The sequence below is a fragment of the Sinocyclocheilus anshuiensis genome, unplaced genomic scaffold (assembly GCF_001515605.1).
Source record: "Sinocyclocheilus anshuiensis isolate Anshui unplaced genomic scaffold, SAMN03320099.WGS_v1.1 scaffold23, whole genome shotgun sequence".
In the NCBI taxonomy this organism is placed as follows: Eukaryota; Metazoa; Chordata; class Actinopteri; order Cypriniformes; family Cyprinidae; genus Sinocyclocheilus; species Sinocyclocheilus anshuiensis.
In genome coordinates this window covers 1,155,473-1,177,244 of record NW_015552545.1, presented here as the reverse complement: position 1 = coordinate 1,177,244, position 21,772 = coordinate 1,155,473, and the positions used below count along the sequence as shown (strand labels likewise).

At 36.6% G+C, this 21,772-nt stretch overlaps 1 protein-coding gene across 2 annotated transcripts; it reads right to left on the bottom strand.

Moving 5' to 3' along the window:
* Positions 1 to 242: 242 nt before the first annotated feature.
* LOC107664085 (PAX-interacting protein 1-like) lies at positions 243 to 21,613 on the bottom strand. Of its 2 annotated transcripts, XM_016454544.1 has the most exons (21): positions 21,449 to 21,613; positions 20,674 to 20,808; positions 20,475 to 20,518; positions 20,256 to 20,319; positions 20,034 to 20,144; positions 17,247 to 17,885; positions 16,092 to 16,917; positions 10,339 to 10,433; positions 9,656 to 9,748; positions 9,336 to 9,473; positions 8,674 to 8,795; positions 8,109 to 8,293; positions 7,949 to 7,992; positions 7,726 to 7,793; positions 5,614 to 5,716; positions 5,120 to 5,288; positions 2,522 to 2,622; positions 2,188 to 2,322; positions 968 to 1,043; positions 747 to 807; positions 243 to 502 (listed from the first exon to the last, which is right to left on the bottom strand). In XM_016454544.1, the coding sequence occupies exons 1-21, from the start codon at positions 21,527 to 21,529 to the stop codon at positions 487 to 489; spliced, it is 3,306 nt and encodes a 1,101-aa protein (XP_016310030.1). In that variant the 5' UTR covers positions 21,530 to 21,613; the 3' UTR covers positions 243 to 486. The 2 variants fall into 2 exon arrangements, with proteins under 2 accessions (XP_016310030.1, XP_016310029.1); XM_016454543.1 differs by lacking the exon at positions 243 to 502 and having other exon boundaries at positions 674 to 807.
* Positions 21,614 to 21,772: the final 159 nt, after the last annotated feature.

Below are 21,772 nucleotides of genomic sequence, written 5' to 3'. Positions count from 1 at the left end.
ACGTTTTTTTTTTTTTTTTTTACTTATTTCAGTATATTTTTTGGTTTAGACAGAATAAAAGATCTGTCATTTAGGAAAGCATTATTTCTTCGAGACCTGACATTTAGAAATACTATTCAACGTTCAAGCAGACTCCAGAAATGTGTGTAAATGTAAGAATCAAATCAGACAGATATACTGACAGATTCATTATTTAAATCACAATCAAATTCAGATTTTATTCCAAAACCATAAAAGGGGAAAACATTTATCACAGTAAAAACATAGCTTTGCCTTCATTTAAAACAATCATTACAAATAACAGTAATTTATTTAGATTCACTGTTACTTTGTTTACAAAACTGGTAACAAATTATTAAATCAAGTAATAAAATACAAACATTGAAATATAACATGACTGTACACTAAAATTTAATAAGTAACCTTTAGCGTTGATCCAGAACAGGTCACCAGCAGTCATATATTATTCATGTCCTTACAAGGACATCATGTGAATTTATATGTGAGATTGTTAAGGAGCATAACAAAACATACATACATAAATCCAATAAAATGTATTACAAAAAAGCTGAAAATGTGTAACATGTCATATTAACGTCAGTAATGAGTTTAACAAAGCTTAATTACACAAAACAGTTCTTGCTTCATTTCAAGTCTGACATCACTCAGAAGTTGATTCAGAAATTATTCAAAAGTGATTGCTTTTTATGTGTCTGTTAAATCTTGCATGCATTTTAAAAGGATATGATTCATAATCCAAGGTCTGAGTCAACACCCCCGTCAATATGAGCTCAGCAGTGTAAACATCTGAAATAAAAACGTCAAAAAATCATTCGATTGTGCTTGACTGATGGTTGGTTGAAATGTGTGAACGTGCTACATTTTCCAACTACAGTGGCTTTATATTATACAGTGAGAAATGTAAATGTTGAGATGGGAACTGGGCCTGAAGGACATGCCCTCTTACCGAGGTTCTTCAGGAAATACTCTCGACACAGATGAGAGTCATTTTCACAGGTTATTAAAATGATCTCAGGTAAATTCTAGAACAAACATGGATAACACGAGTGTCATTTCCTATTACACAGACAAACACCATTTTAGATCAGGTCTTACATGTACTTCAAAGCATGCTCAGGCCATAGTTAATGACAAATTTGTCAAAGAACGTTTGGAAACACCTTATAATAACTTAGAAATAATAATTATTGCATCTATTAATTATACACAACCATTCAAAAGTTTGGAGTTGGTACATTTTTTTTAAAGAAGTCTCTTTTGCGCACCAAAAACAGTAAAAACACTAATGTTGTGAATATTATTAAAATTTTAACAATTTTTTAACAATTTAACAATTTTAATTTGGATTAATTTCAAATTAAATTAATTCAATTAATTTCAAATGATTTGGTGCTCAAGAAACATTTCTTATTATCATCAATGTTGAAAGCAGTTGTGCTGCTCAATATTTCTGTGGAAACTGTTTGATACTTTTTATTCAGTATTCCCTAATGAATATTAATTTAATAATTAATGTTATGTACAGTATTTTTTTTTTTTTTTATGACAGCCTTTGCGCTGAAACATTGTTTGGCCTCTAGTGGATTTATCATTAATGATTCTTGATTGCTTAAACATCATCCAGCTTGTGTTGTTACAGCTCAATAGTTGTGCTGCTTACTATTTTTTCAGGATTCTTTGATGAACAGAAAATTCTAAATAATAGCATGTATTTAAAATAAAATTCTTCTGTAACAATGCAATAAATTATGTATTTTTTATGTCACTATGTAATTCTGTAATTATGAATGTCTTTACTCTCAATTTTGATCAATTTAATGTGTCCTTGCTGAAGAGCAGTCATTTTTCAAAAGCAAAATTTTACTGCCTTCAAACATTTGAACTATAGTGTGTATTAAGTATTATATTATGTAGCCTACATGTCATGGCAATAAATAAAGTGTAATGCATCTTTGTTTATGTAGTAACATAACTCCCCTTAAATGGTACTTTGAATTCACATTGTGATTCTTCCAATCACCAAACAAAACAAAAAGCACAAAATCCAAAGAGCAGCTGTGGTGGCTGTAAATAGATGTTCATTAAGTGAGCGAGTCGAGTCTGGCACATCATCCTCATCAATACAACAGCCCACACGCCTCTGTATTGGGGATCTGATTATGGTACCTTGTTTTGCTTGTGCTCCATGATCTTGCGGTAGGTGGGCTGCTTGAACAGCACTTTCCCTCCGGCACTCTCCACTATAACTTTCATTGTGCCGAGGCTCGGACAGATTCCTGGAGTTATATAGAAATACTTCCCCTGTAAAAGAAGCGTGAGACAACTGAACACATGCTTCCCTGTGATATCCAATTAGGCCACATGTCAGTGCAGAGACACATAGTTGTTTGTCCTATTGTTCTGCACAGTCACATAAACAAGTCTGTTTGAGTGAAAGTACACACACTAAAGTGGGGAAGTGATAGAGTGGATGGACACTAAATATCCCAAAGCTCCTAACCTTGAAGAGCGGAGCCGCATGAGCTCTCTTCAGTGACTCCTCCAGACTGAAACAGAACAGCACCTCTGCCTCTGCATCTCGCAGCATGTAGCTCTGCTCATCTGCAAACACAAAGACAAACAAATCAAATCAGCATTAGGGATGTGCAATACAGCTGTATCTACTGATATAATGTTCTTAAAGGGATACTTTACCACGTCGTTCCAAACCTTTATGACTTTCTTCTGCAGATCATATTGAAGAAAAATGTTGGCAACCAAATAGTTTTGGTGACCAATGACTTCAAAAGTCATTTCTCAAAATATCTTTTTATGTTCCACAGAAGAAAGTCATACAGGTTTGGAATGACATGGGAGCAAATTACACACTTTCATCATTGGGTAAAATATACTTTTAAATTACAGCCACTGGTGTGATTGAAACATTACTGGAAGCAGATCATAACATGCCCTATGTTGCCCCATTTGTTGTAAATTAGTTGCAACATTCTAAAATAGAGCTTATGGCAAATACACTACAAGACTGATGATTCCAAAATTCTTTCCGGAATTTTGAACATCCGGAATAAATCAGTTTTTAAAATACAACAAGGAGAAATAGACATTTTTTACACCAATTTGCACAGAATGGAAACAAGACAAAAAATATCTCCCACTTACAAGGGGTGTGCGATATGCATCATCTATGATAATATCATAATTGTTTTTTAAACGATATGCGATTTGACATTAACGAGTATAGCGCAAAAAACAAACAAAAACACACCCAGAGAGTGCACGCATCCACTATACAATGTAGGTTAGACTACTGCGCGAGCACATTTAGAGTTCCTAAATGTGCTCGCGCCTTTATTAACCCCCCGGAGCCGTGTGGAGTACTTTTTATGATGGATGGATGCACTTTTTTGGCCTTCAAAATCTTCTACCATCATTCACTGCCATTATAAAGCTTGGAAGAGCCAGGACATTTTTTTTTTTTATATAACTCCGACTGCATTCGTCTGAAAGAAGAAAGTCATATACACCTGGCCTGAGAGTAGGGCTGCACGATTATGACAACAATCATAATTGTCGATTATTCCCTTGAAATTGTAATTGCGATTATTAATTACGATTATCACAATTTACATTGAATGATGTTTCTACCATTGTTTGATGCAACTGCATGCCGTATTTTTATATGAAAATAAACAAGCTGAAAACACTCTAACTGAAAAACCTTTAGTGCTTTTCTATAATATTAAGCCTCAAATGTCAAATATACATCGGATTGGTTTCTTCTTTAAATTATAAAAAAGTAAAAATATGAATGGTATTATGTTATACTAAAACTAAAATTAAAATAATGGAAAAAAAAAATTAAGATAACATGTAGAAAGAAAAAAAATGCATCTTAAGCACACAGAATAACATAAGAGGACTTTGAACGATTAATTGCCGCTTTGAACGATTATGTAATTGTGCCATCCATAATTGTAACTGCGATTAGAAATTCGATTAATTGCGCAGCCCTACCTGAGGGTGAGTAAATCATGGGTTAATTTGAATTTTTGGGTGAACTATCCTTTTAATATTAAGTGATTTACATTTTAGACACAACAGTTCTTGTTTCTGCTGTATTTCGACAACAAAAATAGTTTTACATACCCACAGCAGAACTGTTTTGCATCTCTGAGCAACACACAACAGTGTTTCGTTACTGAATCAATCAGCCGTTTGAACGAATGGCTATAGTCAATTGTTAAATATTAGGGGAAAAATATTAGGGGAAAAAAATTCATAGAGACATCAGTATTATTGGTATCGGTGATATTCGCCTTCAGTCATAAATAAAAAGACGCCATTAAACAAATATTAAAAATATACTGTCTTCATGTGTTTCTACATTAATTTGAAGATTGAATGTAAAATCATTGCAATATAAAAGTATATTTAAAAACTTTAATGTTAGGTGGGATTAATCGCAATTAATTTCAGAAAAAAATTTGATTAATTATTTAATTGTTTTTATTGATTGACAGCACTACTAATTATCGTTATCAACAAAATTCCAGAAAATATCAAGATATAATTTGTCATTTTCGCACACCCCTACCACTTACACTCTTTTGCTTTCTCGCAATTTCATTCTATGTTGTTGGCTGTTTTCTTGCTCACAGGGACAGTGCTCAACCCTGACAAGTGGTCAGATTTCAAACCAGTTTGAAATATTCAATATCATTTCAAACTGTCTGAAATATTTTAAACAAACCTAAAATATTTCAGGGCGACAGGTTGGTCTTCTTGTGACAAGTGTGAGCTTGCTATTGGTATCAAAAAATTGGCAGTACCGATGAAAATGTCCACATTCCTAATAGGTATAAGAATTAACGTAACACCCAAGTTGGAGCTGGGTTGAGATTGCTTGTCCATTTCAATGGAAACTGCTTGTGACCTCACGAACCAACTATATCCCAATCCATTTTTCATTACATAACATTAATATTTAATTTTTTAATCACAAAAGATTTCTTGCTGGAATATGAAGCAAGACTCCTCAGAGCGTCCACACATCAGTAATAATCGATTGAAACATAAATTAGATTTCACACTGACTCACCCACAAATTTCTGGCTTTTCCAGCTTTCCTCCAGCCATTCTGGAGTGACTATGTGCTTGACTACAGATACAGCAGTGAGGAACTTCACAGTTCTTGTCACTTTGTTAGCAACCAAATGAGTGCACTTCTGAGCACTGTCAGCCACTTCCCCTCCAAGATCATACAATTTCTGGAGCCAAGGAGGAGAGAGAGAGAGAGATGATTAAAGAGAGGATAAAAGGATCCAGGGGAGGGCGAGCAGAACACCATGAGGGTTACTTACTGAAGCGCATCTGAGTGGAGCAATATATTTCTCAGTGCTCTTGAACAGTACAGAGGAAATGAGCTCATGACCATTTTACAAACATGTTCATTTTCAGAGATTTCCAGCAGCCTTGAGAGCTGCCAGCTAGACTCAATGTGACTAGAGACATTTTATGGTACTTCTTAAAACTTGGTCGGTGTCATTACTTTTACCTTCGCTGCTTACAAAAAGTGTGCATGTGTTTAGTTACCTTTATGTACTGCTGAGCCTGCAGAGGTTCGAAGCCTGTGAAAAGCACGTAAGGTGTGGACTCGTGTGGAAGCTTTTTAGTAGGTGTTGGCAACTCTTCTAACCTGCAAAAGAAGAGAGAATGTTATTTGTTCAGCACTTAGCCCGGAAAGCCTTATTCTTTTTATTTATTGTACTTAATAACACTCTTTTAATATTTTTTTTCCTTTTTGTCATTTACTTAAGCCCAAAGTATGCATACATACAAAGTATGTATATGCGTGAAGCAAATTTCATCACCATCACCATAGCATGCACATACAGGTTTCTCTAACTGCTCAGCTCACACATGTGCCTTCAATGATTAATGCTTTTTTTTTTGTATATAGTAATGTATGTTTGTATGTCCTCCAGGAGATTTTAATTCTCCTGCCAGGCTGTTGTTGAAAATAAGAACCTGTTCATAAGTGACTTGCCTGGTTCAATAAAGGTTAATAAATAAAGGTTAATAATTATTAGTAGGGCTGGATAATAATTCAATGTCAATATGTATCGCGATATAATTTTTTTCAATAACGGTGATATGATTTTTAAACACATTTCCGATATTTCGATATACATTACCAGTGTTTCCCATACATTTATTTATTTGTGGCATTTGACGTCGTTGAATAAATATGAGCACTGCACGTTTCAAAATCAAAACGTGCTATATGAATGTATCTCTGAAGGGAACCGACTATCTTCAGAAAAGTTTCGATGACATTTTCATTTTATCTGATAAAGAAGCGTTCATGAGCGGAGCTGATTTGATTACAGCCGTTACCGGGGAAACCGCAAGTTCTACCCATAGACTGTATAAAAACATGGACGCAGTGTCCGTGATGTAACCCGTAGACTTCCGACGAGCGGTTTGAAGCCTAAAGTAGGCGGAGCCAGCCATCGCCATCTTGGCAGCCATACGTTTGCTGTGGTGAACTCAAGAAACCTTTTTAATTATTATTATTATTATTAATGTTTTTTTGAGCAGCAAATCAGAATATTAGAATGATTTCTGAAGGATCATGTGACTGGAGTAATGATGCCAAAAATTGAGCTTTGAAAACACAGGAATAAATTACATTTTAAAATATTTCCAAATAGAAAACAATATTTTAAATAGTAAAAATATTTCAAAATGTTACTGTTTTTGCTGTATTTTGGATCAAATAAATGCAGGCTTGGTGAGCAGAAGAGAATTCTTTAAAAACATTAAAAATCTTACGGTTCAAAAACTTTTGACTGGTATGTTAGCCTATAGTTTGAAGTTAAAGATATTAATAATTAATAAGGTGAGTCGGAGATGTTTATTTGACAGTGATTTCACTTTTCTTTTTTTTTTTGTATGAAGACTAAATACAAATAAAATGTGATTGAAAATTTATCTGTGCTGGGGGTTTTTTTCAAAAAAATGTAATAGTTTTATAGGAAAAGGTCTCATAGACTATTAATTTTTCATAAGTTTGTAGGTACAGACATCTGTTGTGAGTGTTCTTGGCAGTTTTTACATGTACATTTACATTTAGTCATTTAGCAGACGATCTTATCCAAAGCGACTTACAAATGAGGACAATGGAAGCAATCAAAATCAACAAAAGAGCCAAGTCTCAGTTAGCTTAATGCAGTACACGTAGCAAGGTATTTTTTAAATAATATAATAAATAAAAAGAATAAGAATAACTAGTGTTAGAGGTCTTTTTTGCTTTTGTTAATTGTATAATAAATGAAACGAAAACAGATAGAATACAACAATTTTTTTTTTTTTTTAAGAATATAATTAGAATAGAGAGTTGTTCTTTTTGGCTCATTAAAAATTAATCTTGCTGCCGCGTTCTGGATTAATTGTAAAGGTTTGATAGAACTGGCTGGAAGACCTGCCAAGAGAGCATTGCAATAGTCCAGCCTGGACAGAACAAGAGCTTGAACAAGGAGTTGTGAAGCATGTTCCGAAAGAAAGGGCCTGATCTTCTTGATGTTGAATAAAGCAAATCTGCAGGAAAATTATGGGAAGAACAGGATCTGGAAACAGCCCAATCTGGATTCTACCATACAGCTCTACTTATAGTTCCAACAATCTTTAACGGTTTGAACTCACTTGGGCCTCTTGTTGGGCAGCTGCGAGCCGACATCAGCCTGTTTCTGTTTCAGCTGCAGACGTAAGCTCTGTGTAAAGCGACAACAAAAAAAGATGACTGTGATACACCTCTGCCCAGACATGCTGTTACATGTGTATCCACTGAGGACTTTCACTGCAAGGCTCAAGCATCACAAACAAGAGAGCAAGCAATCAGAGTGTGTCCGTGTGAGAGCCCACTCACCGCCAACGCCTCCGGTGAGATCTTCACAGGAATACGCCAAGCACCTGACCCCAAAAATTAGAGCATGTTATTTTCTACCTCCTTGATAGCTTGGAAATCTGGCAGCTATAGCATCGTAATAACTCAAAATGACATTGCTGAAGTTTGAAATAAAGCGTACTTAGAAGATTGTGCACAAGATGAGGGTTGGGTGCCAGTGCTTCAGGCAAATTGAACTGGGAGTATCTGCTGTGCTGGATTTGCCGCAGAGCTTCAAAGTGCCCCAGTAGGATGTCGCACAGCCATTGGGCGTTCACACATGGGATCCTCCACTCCTTTGCCTTCTCGTATTTCAGCCCACTCGGTCTGATGGCATTGATAGAGGGGGCATTGTATATAAATATTAAGATTGAGCTTCCAGAAAAATATGGAAGAATTACTGTAATTTGTTGCTTTTTAAATATTTGCTCATTTGTTAAAGTAAAAACTGTAATAACTGCCTTAAAAGGGAATTAAAAATGAAACTGTCTTGGGATTTAAAAAAAAAAAGTAGATATTCATCACTGAAAGAAAAACAAATCCAAATATGCACTGCAAATGTTCAGTTTACTACACTTCTATGAAGTGTAATAGTGAGAAAGATTTACTAAAGAAACAAACTTTTAAGTTTCTGGAAGGAAAAAAGCCTCCAGAAGTGAACAACCAGTTGAAAGACAGCAACAACTGGAGACTGCATTGGTTCTTACTCTTTACAGATGAGTACAGTGTTGCTACGACACAGATAGCCTGTGTATCGGGCTCCTGCTAGATAGGCCATGAGCTTCAAATCATCACGATCACTGTCCACGAATCCAGTCACAGAAATTATCTGTGTTACAACAAAAAACAAACAATATCCAAAAATGAAACTAAAGTTCATGTACAACACCGCTCAAATGTGTGATAAACTGGATAACAGCAAATGTTTAACATAGGGCTGGGTATTGGGTATTTCCAGATTGAATCTGATTCTGTTTTTGTATTGATTCAATATCGAGGACTATAGTTCACACACTAATGTAAACGTTCATGTCCTAGATAAAAAATGTTATAATTCAATATCAATAATACTTAAGTATTATTATTTAAAATACTGTGATTATTTAAAATCAAGTAATTACTGTTATTAAATAATAATAATAAAATATTAGGATTATTTAAAAATCATGTCCTGATTTTTAATTATAACAACAGCAATAATAATTTCCTCTCATCCAATGACAAGCAGGTATAGATTAAAATAATTGTTCTAATGAAAACTGGATTGTTCTAATGAATACTCACAATATTGATACTTTTACGAAGCGCTAATTTAATATGAAGTTGAACTACTGAACACAGCCACTGAACAGAAAGGACTGGTTCTTACATGCTGCGAGCAGGGCTTGGCCCCTGGAGGAAAGCTGAAGGGAAGATGAAGGGTCCTGTGGGGGGGGACCATCCTCTTCTTTTTGAGAACAGTGTTAAGCCAGTGAGCTGTCACACAACGCTTTCCCTCTCTTAAAGCCTGGCACAGGAAAAAGAGTTTAATAACAGATCATTAGTAAATGTCATGACTGAGAGCAGCCTAAAAAAAGCATACATACCATTCAGGACATTTTCCCACCAATTAAACCACTATGCAGTTTAACAGACGGCAAGGATAATGTATAATGTAAGCTTCTTTCCAAAACAAGCTTTTATGTTTACCTGGACATAGGTATTGCTGGCTTGACTCTCACAAAGTAAATGAGTACAGCGGCTGAGAGCAGAGTCCATAGTTCCTCCATTTGCCTGAATGATCTGTGTGCAACATAACAATCTTATTTGCATTCTGTCAGGAAAAAAAAATCTAAAGGGACGTTCAGGTGAGAGGTGGATTTCAGATATGCACTTTTCAGAACTGATATTCTAACATACAATTTCATAATGTGTTAGTCACATAATATAGTCACAACCCATAATTTTACTTCACAAAATTCATTCATTTTCCTGATTCTTGAATGTATATAAGTATTTATATACTGATACTTGAAGTATTATAAGAACATTTTTATTTACATGACTTTTCCAGGTCTAAATTTTTTTATTTAGCTCATATATACTTTAAGACAATGGAAACCCTGGTACTTCAAAGAAAAAAAAGTAACTCAAAATCCACATTTTCTAGTATTAAATAACATTAGAAATATCTTGATATTTAGTTGTTTTGCTTATTTTCATGCATGTTTTGTCTTATTTTAAGTAATCTTGAGGCCCTGGATGAGACCACTGCTCTAAACTGTCTTCTGAGCACTGGACCTAAATTTGGTTTTAAAGTATGAGTGTGGGAAAAAATACATATTTTGGAGTGACTAATTCAGTATTAGCTTAGGTGCGGTGGAGTCACTTACCCTTTTCCATGTGGCCAGTAACTGTTTATCAGCCATCTGTTCTGGATAGTCTGCAATTGCAAAGATACAGCCAACCAGGAATCCCTCTTCAGGGACTAAAAAAAAAAAAAATCCATGTTAAATTCCCCTGGCATCTTGTAAGTAAGGCTGGGCGATATGGCCAAAACAATTATCATGATAACATTTTTCATATCAGTCGATATCGATAATTATCACAATAAATTTCAAATCTTTATTTTTTTCAAGTTTAAAGGCAGATTTTTGCTCCTAAGTGAAAGTTGTAGAATCCAGACCATTAACGTTTTAAACTGCACTTTATTGTCAGAATAGGGCTGGGCGATATAGCTAAAAAATGTATCAACGATATACGTTTCATATTGTTCGGTATCGATAATTATTGACATTTCTTATAACATTTTTTAAAACCGAGCAATATAAAAAAAAAAATTTTATTTAACCACTGTATTTTTAATTTGCCCAATTTATTAAGACAAACAACTAATTTTTTCTATTTTTTTAATAGTCAAACACAAAATAAAATTTAAACAAATACCTCCTTTCTTATGTTTTATATAAAGATTTAATAAGTCTTAAGGAAACTTTTGGCTCGTCTCCCGAGGCCACAGGAGGGTGCAATGAGCAAAATAATGCAGCGCATTAAATTGTCAATGCAAATAACTGTCTATAAAAACATGCATCACGTCTAAATTAACATATATAAATCAAATATAATTTTGTAAACTGCATAAACAATTATGAACAAAACAGCATCATGTATTTATGCATTGCTTAGCCTAATACAAAGAGCCAAATCGCCGATCACACAGATTGCATTTAAAAACATATGAGACGCAGTGAAATGACATAAACCTTCACAAATTCACGTCGCGTTTTCTAAAAGTTTAAATGTTTTAACTTTGCATGGCTTTCTTTGCATCTCTTGCATGAGATGTGAGTGCAGCAGTCATATTTGTCCATCTAAAAAATGTGCTAAATATGTGTTCTATGTGAATGGCTTGGTTTCGGTTTTAACCGAATCAAGATCTTCTACGCATTGAGCTACTATATTTCTCTAATATTTTGAATGAATAACGCAGCAACGGCGCGTCTCGTGGACTAGACTAACAAGACATTAAAATGTAACATCACTTACATCATTATCACCGCATCTCGTGCGCCACTGATGACGCTTCCTGACGCACACCTTTCATTCGATTGTACCATTTTTGCATTCAAATGCAAATTTTTATTTTAAATTAGACTAATATTCTTTTTTTTTATTCACAATCTCCTCATCACAGGCAGGCATTACAGCATGTGTTCGTGTTAATGCGTGCTGTCTGCGTCACTCATAACACGTGCCTATATCATGCGCTACATCGAACATTTTTTATATCGTTATCGATGAATGAAGGTGTACCGTTGATAAATATCGATACCGTTTTATCGCCCAGGCCTAGGTCAGAACATGACAAACACTTCATGTTTTTGAATTCTTTACACTTTTCCACTTTTGCGCGTCTGTGGGTCTCTCTTTACAATGAGTGAGTTTACTTCAAAAATAGCGATTATATCCTCTCTTTGCTGGAAAATATAATGTAGCGATTCAGTATTTAAACTGTTATTAATAAAAGTCATGGGGTAGCATTGACAAGTTTCTTTGCTCCTGGATGTGTGAGCTGCTCTGTCTATTCTAGAGACATTTTGTTACACCTTTACTTAGTGATTATTTTGCCTTATGTCTGTTCTAGAGACATGTTAGCTTTTTGATAAAGCTGTAATTGGTTTTCTTTTGGAAATATGTTTCAAATTCACACTGAATGCATTATTGACTGTAAGGCATGTCTGTGTGTGTCAAAATCGTGATTAAAATCGAAATCGCAAAATTGATCAAAGAAATCGCGATGGTTTTTTTTTTTGTTCATATCGCACAGCCCTAATTCAATTGCAAATGTTTATTTTAAATTCGACTAATATTCTTTTTTTTTATTCACAATCTCCTCATCACAGGCAGGCATTACAGCATGTGTTCGTGTTAATGCGTGCTGTCTGCGTCACTCATAACACGTGCCTATATCATGCGCTACATCGAACATTTTTTATATCGTTATCGATGAATGAAGGTGTACCGTTGATAAATATCGATACCGTTTTATCGCCCAGGCCTAGGTCAGAACATGACAAACACTTCATGTTTTTGAATTCTTTACACTTTTCCACTTTTGCGCGTCTGTGGGTCTCTCTTTACAATGAGTGAGTTTACTTCAAAAATAGCGATTATATCCTCTCTTTGCTGGAAAATATAATGTAGCGATTCAGTATTTAAACTGTTATTAATAAAAGTCATGGGGTAGCATTGACAAGTTTCTTTGCTCCTGGATGTGTGAGCTGCGCGATCTCCGATATATGTGTGTGTCAGTAAGCAGCACATTAATATAGAACGGTAATTAAAGGCTCTAATGCACACCAGCACACCAGTATAGGTGTGTGTATTGTAGGAGCTAGATGACGTATAACGGTATAGTGGTGGTGTCCCAATTCTTAGGGGAATATTTTCACCCCTACCCCTTGACACTCTGTTGTACGGGACAAGGGGAAGGACCAAGGCAGAGGGGTAGGGGTAGGGGAAGGGGTATAAAATAGAATTGGGATTGGGCCTAAATATCTTTAAAAATAATAATTTCTTAGGTTCTGCATGTTTTAATGAGTGATATTGTTTCAAATCATGAAACAGGCCTGTGTTGCCTGACTTTGATGATGTGTATCTTAAGCAGTTTGCAGTGCAGGCTGCAATATTAATATTACATTTTTTTTTGTCTCTTAGAAATGCACATTTGACAGTAGCTTGAGTTGATGGTAGTAGTAGCTTGAGTTAGGATGCAGATGTAAATTTATGTTCATTATCAAAAACAGTAACAGTAACTAATTTTTATATGGTGAAATGTAATTATTCTGACAGTTTGAATATTATTAAAATTAACCACTGGTCTTCAATAATAGCATACATTTCGATCATGATAACCACAGTTTAAAATAGACATGTTTTAAATGTATTAAAGGAGTAATGGAATATATTTTTGATTAAGCTATAGCGTTTGTGCATTTATACTAAATGTATTTAGACTACCGTTTTTCATACAAATATCTAGAAACCATAGGCGGAGATTTATGTATCTGCCAGTGGGTGCAGAAAGTGGATTCTAACTTAAACGCTTCTGATTGGCAATTGCGCTCAAGAAATCAACAGGTATGTCTGTGATTGGCTACAACGCTCAACGCTGCAAAAAAAACTTTTGACGCTTTCCAGAGCATAAACACAAAAATGCACTGGATAGTTTGCCAGATCTGTTTCGCCAATATGATTGTGAATAAATTATATCTTGAGTTCCATGGGTGCTCAGCCATGCTAGAAACCTATGCCAGAAACCATAGGTACATAGTTACATTTTTACCATGGTATTGAGGTGCTATAAGTGTGGTTTAATAATATAATCAAATTCGATATGAATATCCCACATTTCTGCCACAATACCATGGTGCAGTTAGTGTTACCACAGTAAATCCATAGTAAATGATTTGTAGACTGAAAAACCTTCTGACTGTCTTGTTGCGCACAGTGTTCCTCCTGTTTGTCAGCGCGGTTTCATCTGGCTTTAAACTAGTTTAAAGATGCACTTAGCGATTTTTGCCAAACAATGTTGATATTTGAAAGCGCCAAAACAAACACGCCCATAAACCAACAGGACCTCGCCCCTATTTTGATAACTCTGCCCCACACGTACATACACAACCTTGGCAGCGACGATGGTGGATATGCCATGCCTGCAGCATATTCAAGCAAAAGCTAACACAGAAAAGTTGTGTGAAAAAGCAAAATCAATGTAACTCTCCTATCAAGAAGAAACAAAGCAACCTCTGCGTCCGATTTCCTTCCGCTCTTTGAGTTCTCTCCACCGCTGGAAAGCTGCTCCAATATTTTCGCGGGTCCTACCTCTTAGCTTGATCGTAACAGATTCTTTTTAATGTTTTGTTCCTCTGAAATTTTCCTCTTTTTTATCTGCTATCTCTCGCTATCTGATATAGCACTCTCGCTACTTGTAAATAGGGCTGAACGATTTTGGAAAATAATCTAATTGCGATTTTTTTTACCAACATTGCGATTGCGATTTAATATGCAATTATTTTTTAAAGCTCTTTATGTTCTGTATTTTTCAACAAAGACAAGCTATAAATCATTGTATAGTATGACCAACACACTATTAGATAGATTAAACATAAATGTTCTTTTCTGTAGGCCAGGCCTATATGTTACAATGAAATTAGGTGATGCATGAATTGATATGAATGACATTTTTATTTAAAAACTACAATCACAGTAGTATATTGACTGATTTGTTGAATTTCCAACCTTGTAAGCATGTAAAAATTATAACAACATAAAGCACTGACAAATAAGCCTGGTGTAAACATTAATATGAAAGTCAGTAACAAATCACACAAACTAAAGTAGATTGCAGAAATATAAAAACAAATCTGTTGCTTTACCACACTACTTTAGGTAATTCAAAGTCACTGTAATAAACATATGTAAACATGTGGACTGCACTAAACACTGTCTGTCCACCTCAGACTACCAAATAATTTCACTAAAACATGATGAAAAAATTAATGCTTTTTTTAATTTAAAAAACCTAAGGCAAAAAAAACACCTGCACCACTTGAAACATTGAAAAATAGCATAGAGAGAATAACTGTTATTATTATTATTATTACTATTATTAATAAATATTATGTTATTTATTCGTTTGTTGTGGGTTTCATGCTGTCCGCTAAGGCATAGGACACACACAGGCTTTCCTCCTCACCAACGACATTAAACACCGTGTCTACACCTGACGCGAGCGGCAAAATACAGTAGAACTATTATAATCAGTGACGCTGTCTACACTAGATGCGGCACGGCATGGCGCGACATGACAAAACCCAACATTAAACTGATGCCTCGTTCTATTTATGACGTACTGACACAAAGTTAAAATGATTTGCAACGGTCGCTTTATCGCGTCCAGTATAGAGCTGTTGCGGCGCGACATCTGTAGCGTCCGGTATAGACACGGTGAGTGAAGCTGAGAGCAAGATATGCCTCATCATATTTTCTGCATTTAGCCAAAGTCTTTGATTTAGCTTTTGAATGACCAGCACCTGCTTGGGTCTGTGCGACTTCATCTATGGCTTTTCTCTTCGCTTTCACAAACCGATCCATCTCCCATTCTGTTACATCTTTTGGCTGTTTACGGTTTTATTTATTTTCTTTTTCTGCTGATTGCCCGCGCTCGACTTGAAGCAGCGCTGCTTAGACCGATGGGTGTGTGTCATCAAAGTACTGCGAGAGCTATAAGATAGCGCGGATGTCTCCTTATGCTTTCTCTCGCCGTACTTTGATGTCATACACCGATTGATCTTCAAGTCGAACACACCTCTTTACTCTCGTGTGTCATGTGACCGAGTGTAATCGCAGCCTCTGCGATTGAAAAATCGCGTTTTTTCATGTCGCAATATTATCGCAAATGCAATTAATCGTTCAGCCCTACTTGTAAGTCAATTCATTCATGGGAAATCACGGTTTCAGTTAGCTAAAATTTGATAAGACTCTGCATACATCTCAATTAAGACAAACTATTTGTGCACGCCTGTGTGTTATCGCAAAGCGATAGTAGATAGTAGATAGATAATGTAGTAGCCACTGCACTTACTGTCTTGGCCTGGCTCATGCCCGAACAGTTGGTGCAGCTGCGCAGGCATCACTGGAGGATGCAGCATGGTCTGGGTCTGATGTGGAGTAACCTGCTGGTTCTGATGTTGCAGAGACTGCTGGTTCTGCAGATGCTGCTGTTGCATTTGCTGCTGCTGTTGTTGCAGCTGTTGCATGTGCTGCTCTTGGAGTTGCTGTTGTAAGAAATGTTGTTGCTGCTGCAAATGCTGTTGGTGCATCTGCTGCTGGTTTTGCTGCTGTTGTTGTTGCTGTTGCTGTTGTTGTTGTTGTTGCTGTTGTTGTTGTAACTGCAACTGGAGCCTATGCTGCTGTTGTAACTGCTGCAACTGTTGCTGCAATGCATGTTGCTGCTGCAAGGGTGGCCTTGGGAGCTGCTGTGGTCGCATTTGTTGCTGTGGGAATGTGTGTTGTTGTTGCTGCTGCTGCTGCTGCTGTTGTGCATACATCTGCTGATGCATCTGCTGCTGTAAGAACTGATGGGACTGCTGAGGCATTTGAGGGAAGCCTTGCTGCGGCGGCTGCTGCTGCTGCTGCTGTTGTGGTTGCTGCTGCTGATGGTGGTGCATCTGCATGACCTGTGGCAGCATCATAGGATGCTGTTGTGCCATCTGTTGTGGGTGCTGTTGTTGCTGTTGTGGTAGCTGATGTAACTGTTGCTGCTGCATTAACTGCTGCTGTGCTTCAGGTGGTAGTTGCTGCGGGGTCTTAACTGGATTAAACAGAAGCTGGTTGGGAACACCAGACTGGCCTTGATTTCCCAGGTGCTCCACCACACCTTTAGAGGAGGGCGAAATACTCTGAAGGATCTGAAATTAAAGAATAAATAAATAAACTACATTTTAAAATATATTAAAACTGAAAAAAAGGTTATTTTAAACTGTAATATTTCACAATATTATTGTTTTTACTGTATTTTTTGATTAATTAAATAAGACTTCAAAAACTTATTTCAATGTTGTTGTTTTTTTACCAACCCTAAACTTTTGAACAGTAGACTACATACCAGAATTTCTACCAGTGGACACATCTCTATTGTCACACGTTAAAACTAGTCATAGAACCAGCCCTGTTCACATGATAAATTGAGGAGAATTTCTATTTCTATATAAATTACATTCAAAATCAAACTCCTTACATGTGCCACATTGGAGGGTCGTGAGGCCTGTTGCTTGTCCGCGTTGTTAGTAATGTTCCTCAGAGTCCGAGCAGCTGGATTCCATCCACCCATGACATCTGATCTCTCCACCCCTATAGGCACACCTCCACCTGCGCCGACCAGCCGAGTATCTGGCGGCCCAAAGCCTCCAGGTACAGGTGGGACATTGGCACAGAGATTGATCAAACCTGTTTCTTTGCCAGGCTGTAGTCGACGCTTGGCGGGGCCAGGCTGTGGCACCTCAGCTGGGGTCCAGTTCAGGTTGCGGTCCTCCTTCTCAGGGGACGAGTCATCAGAGTCATCAAACATCAACTCTGATTTGCACTCATGTTTCGATGAGGGTGAACGACTACGCCTGCCTACTGGGGAAGCACCGCGGGATGATGTAGGGCTGGACCGTCGGCTGTGAGGTGAGCGTCTGTCACTGTAGCTGCCTTCAGAACGTGAGCTCCTTTCATTTTCATACTCGCTGCCTTCCTCTTCTGGTGCCTCATATACTGTAAGACGTGGGTGATACAGAGTCTCATCCTTCCTGTTCTTTTCTTTTACAGAGTCCAAAATCCATTCTGGAGTTACTATCTTAATGTTGCTATGCCGCAAAGCACATTCAAACTTGGGCTGGAAAAGACAGAAAACCCCAAATGAGAAACAAATTACACTAATCAAAATAAAACCAAAATTGCAATATGGCCCAGTGTGACTATCAAATCACAAAGGCTGCAATTTAATTAAATAAATATATGTGCTGTCGTTCACAGTAAATGCTGCTCCAGATTAAATAATTTCTGCATGTGCAGCAAGTTTGGGTTGCTTATATTGGGTTGCATTTGGGAACAAAAAATATGCCAACCATCTTCCCAAACTTGTAAAGAGAATCTCTTATAAACGGACTGTTGTCAACAAAAGTGAAGCTTTAAGGGCTCCATGCTGTTTTCCACCAAAATAAAAATAAAATACGGTTGTACTGTAAAAAAATATATATTATTTTTTATTATATTTTCAATTTTAATTTACAGTGAAATATTAAAATAGTAATATTCCATATTTTGTTTAATAATAATACTATTTTAATTTTACTATTATTATATAATCATATAGCTATAAAAACATTTTTGGCCAAATTGTGCAGCCCTACAAACAAATAAAGCAAACCTGGAGCTTTTTTTATTATTACTATTATTATTATTAATAATAATAATAATAATTTAAATTACTAACATAATTTTTATCAGAAAAATTGCAGCCTTACGTTACAGCATGACAGTGATAAAATATTTTGTGCTTGTCAGATACATTAATGCATACTGAAAAATCCACAACTTTATCACTTATCACTGCAGTGGTTATATATTTTCATATTTGTCAAAGTACACAGGATTTTTCTCAATATTAATAGTTAAATCAGAAAGGTTTCTGCATGCTCACTAGATAATACCAATGACATTTGTTTGGTTACTAAGAGTAGCCTATAAAAGGCAGGCTTTGAAAACCTAGACGGTTAAGATGGTGGGTATAAAACTGACAGCAATCCAGCTCCATCCCTCAATTGATCCAATAGCAAACAACCCACAGACGTAAACCTAGACAGAGTCTTCCAGATAGCAGCTGTTAAAGGCACTCTATTAGTCGTAAACTTTAACTGAGCAGCTGGATGTCACACACCTCCCCCACTTTACTTTGGAGAGAAAGTGGACCATAAGACTTTGTATTGATGCACAATTCCTTATGGTGCACTATGCATTCTAAATTAATAAAAACACAATAGCCTAAAATGACTGACATCTAACAGTTAACTTCCGGTCTGTGTTTGTTTATCAGTCCGGCTATGGCGCCGGCTACAAACGCAGTTAAAGTTAAGGTGATGAGTAGACTGAAGTTGGGCTCAGGTGGTTGTGCTGTGGGATGTTTCCCATACATTTATTTATTTTTGGCACTCGCCACAATATCAAAACTGACCGATTTGCCAAAAGGCTTCATTGAATAAACATGAGCACGTTCTGCACGTTTAAAAATCAAAACAAGGCGCAGGTGTTTTTATATCACTGTATTTCTGAAAGGCAGAGAATGAATTTGCATTTTCAGTAAGTCCGTGTGATTTACGCAGCAAACATATTTTGCTTTTCCTATATCCACGGGCGCTGTGGATAATCTGCGAGTCGGGTAATAAAAAATGCATTCTGATTATTTGCGGGTGGGTCGTGGGTGGATAAAATTAATCATAAATGATGCAAATATTAACTACATTTTTTTTTAATACATTCTGTGTTAATGCTATTGAGTAGGCTAATATGGCCAAAGAAGATATTTTGTTTCAGAAATAAATGTTCATTTAAAAGCAGCCCACGATCAGCGTGTTATGTTACCGTTACCCTTTACGGCTCCGACGAGGTTTTATTCTGTCCTCCATGCTGTGCCAACTCACAAAAGACTATTTTAACCAAGCAGTGCGGAGAGCCGCTTCAGAAACATGCCGCAGCTGGCCGGTATAAACACAAGCATTGACTAGAGCGGCCACGATCTCGAACGGCGACTTTCTCGAAACGTCATAGCATTTACGCCCCCACGCATCATGTATGTCGTCACGCATTGACGTCATCAAATTGCGGTCGGTTCGTGAGATCGGCCAAGTGTAGTGAGTACAGAGTCATAAAATGTGATTATCGGCCGATACCGATCTCCGGCCGATCGATCGGAGCATCCCTACTAACTACCATTAGTAAACATTTGATTATATGCATTAAGACAAGACGACAGACATGCGCTTACCCCCTTCGGTTCAGGCACAACCAGATGTGTGCACTTCTTGTTGAAGTGGAGCTGACAGTCACCTCCATAGAATGTAATAAAGGCCCAAAGTGTATTGAGATCCTCTGACAGCTATAAAAATGACAAGACTGGTAAATACTAAAATCAATCCTGCGACCTGACAATGACAGATGACAATATGTAGATTCGAATGAATTGGCAGAATATGCAGGTGCAACTTACATGTGGCAGACAAGCTGTAACACCAAAGAACACTTGTCCTGACTCTGGGGAAAATCCTGTAACTCTGATTGATTAACAGTCAAGATAAATAAACATCTCAATAGTATGCTATTCATCTTTAACTAGTCAACAGTTGCATTAAGTTGATGTGTGACATGTCGGGTGCAAAAACAACATCACAACTATAGACTTTCAAAACCATTAATCAAGGAAGGATACGGTAGCAGGTCTCCACATTTGACAGACAGGATCACCCAGCTCGGCTGAAACAGAAAGCATTGTGAATGTTAAACACTGCAGCACATTTTTATTAGTAAAAGTAAGTGATCACATCTTAATACAGGCAGGAGATCAGCCTAAATTGTTGCCAACAGTAAATGTCTTTTAAATCCTCCAGTGCAATATTATGTGTGTTTACCTTCACAACAGGCAAGTCAAAGACCTCTCTGGATTCCCCGACCTCTGGATTGTCCCCATCTTCTGCTATAATGTGGGTTGCGAGGGCATTGTAAGACACTTCTTTTCCTTTCCCAGCTTTCAGAAGTTGTACAACCTATGAGCAATCCATCATCAACATGTTTGTCAAATAACAGTCAATTTATAAAATAAAACATTTATTTGCTGCTAGCTCTTAATTGATGTACCAGGAACTGTACAAAAAAAATCACTCAAGACTGTAATGTAAATATACATAAAAACTACACACATCTCAATAAGTCAACTGAGAATACATAATGAAGCCAAAAGACACTATGATAAACACATAAAGGATGGCTACATATGCTAACGTTTTTTTTTTGGTTTATTCGAATTCATATTTAAGATACAAGCTACCATTGGCAAAAACTGTTTACACACAGGATCATTCCCACAGTCGCAAATAAATCGCTAACATAACTCAAAGATGAGTCCAACGTGAGAAGTGTCGCATTGTTGTCACTGATAAAGGCTAACATACTGAAGACAGGACTTTCGCTAACAGCAGATAAAAGCGCCAGACATACAAAAGGGGGGAACATGATTAAAAAAAGCCTATTGTATTAAAGAATAATATTCAATACAATTTGTCCATAGGTATCCCCTAGTTTCACCATGTTATGAGAGTTGCTGTAGGTTAGCCTTCATGCTAACACCAGTCAGTATCCACTATTAGCCAAAAGGCTAAATGAATAGCCTATTACTGTTAAATGTACCTTCTGATCAATGTCTCCCACCACATAGAACTTCACGTCCTTGAAAAGCTCTTCCGGTACTTTTAAGTCGTCTTCCGACATTGTTTTGACTGGTTTAATAAATTTTACAGCAGAAAGTAAGCATTATGTGGCTGTCAGATTAGCGTACAACCGGCCTCATAGGAAAAGGGTACAGAAGCGCCAAAGAGGATTCGGCGGGCTCCGGACCCTTACATGTCTTTCGTGGGGGGAGATCAATATCGTTACGCAATTACGTCAGGTAAATATATAAAATACAAGAATAACATTATAAATTCTATTGTTTTAAATAATTATTTTGTTTTT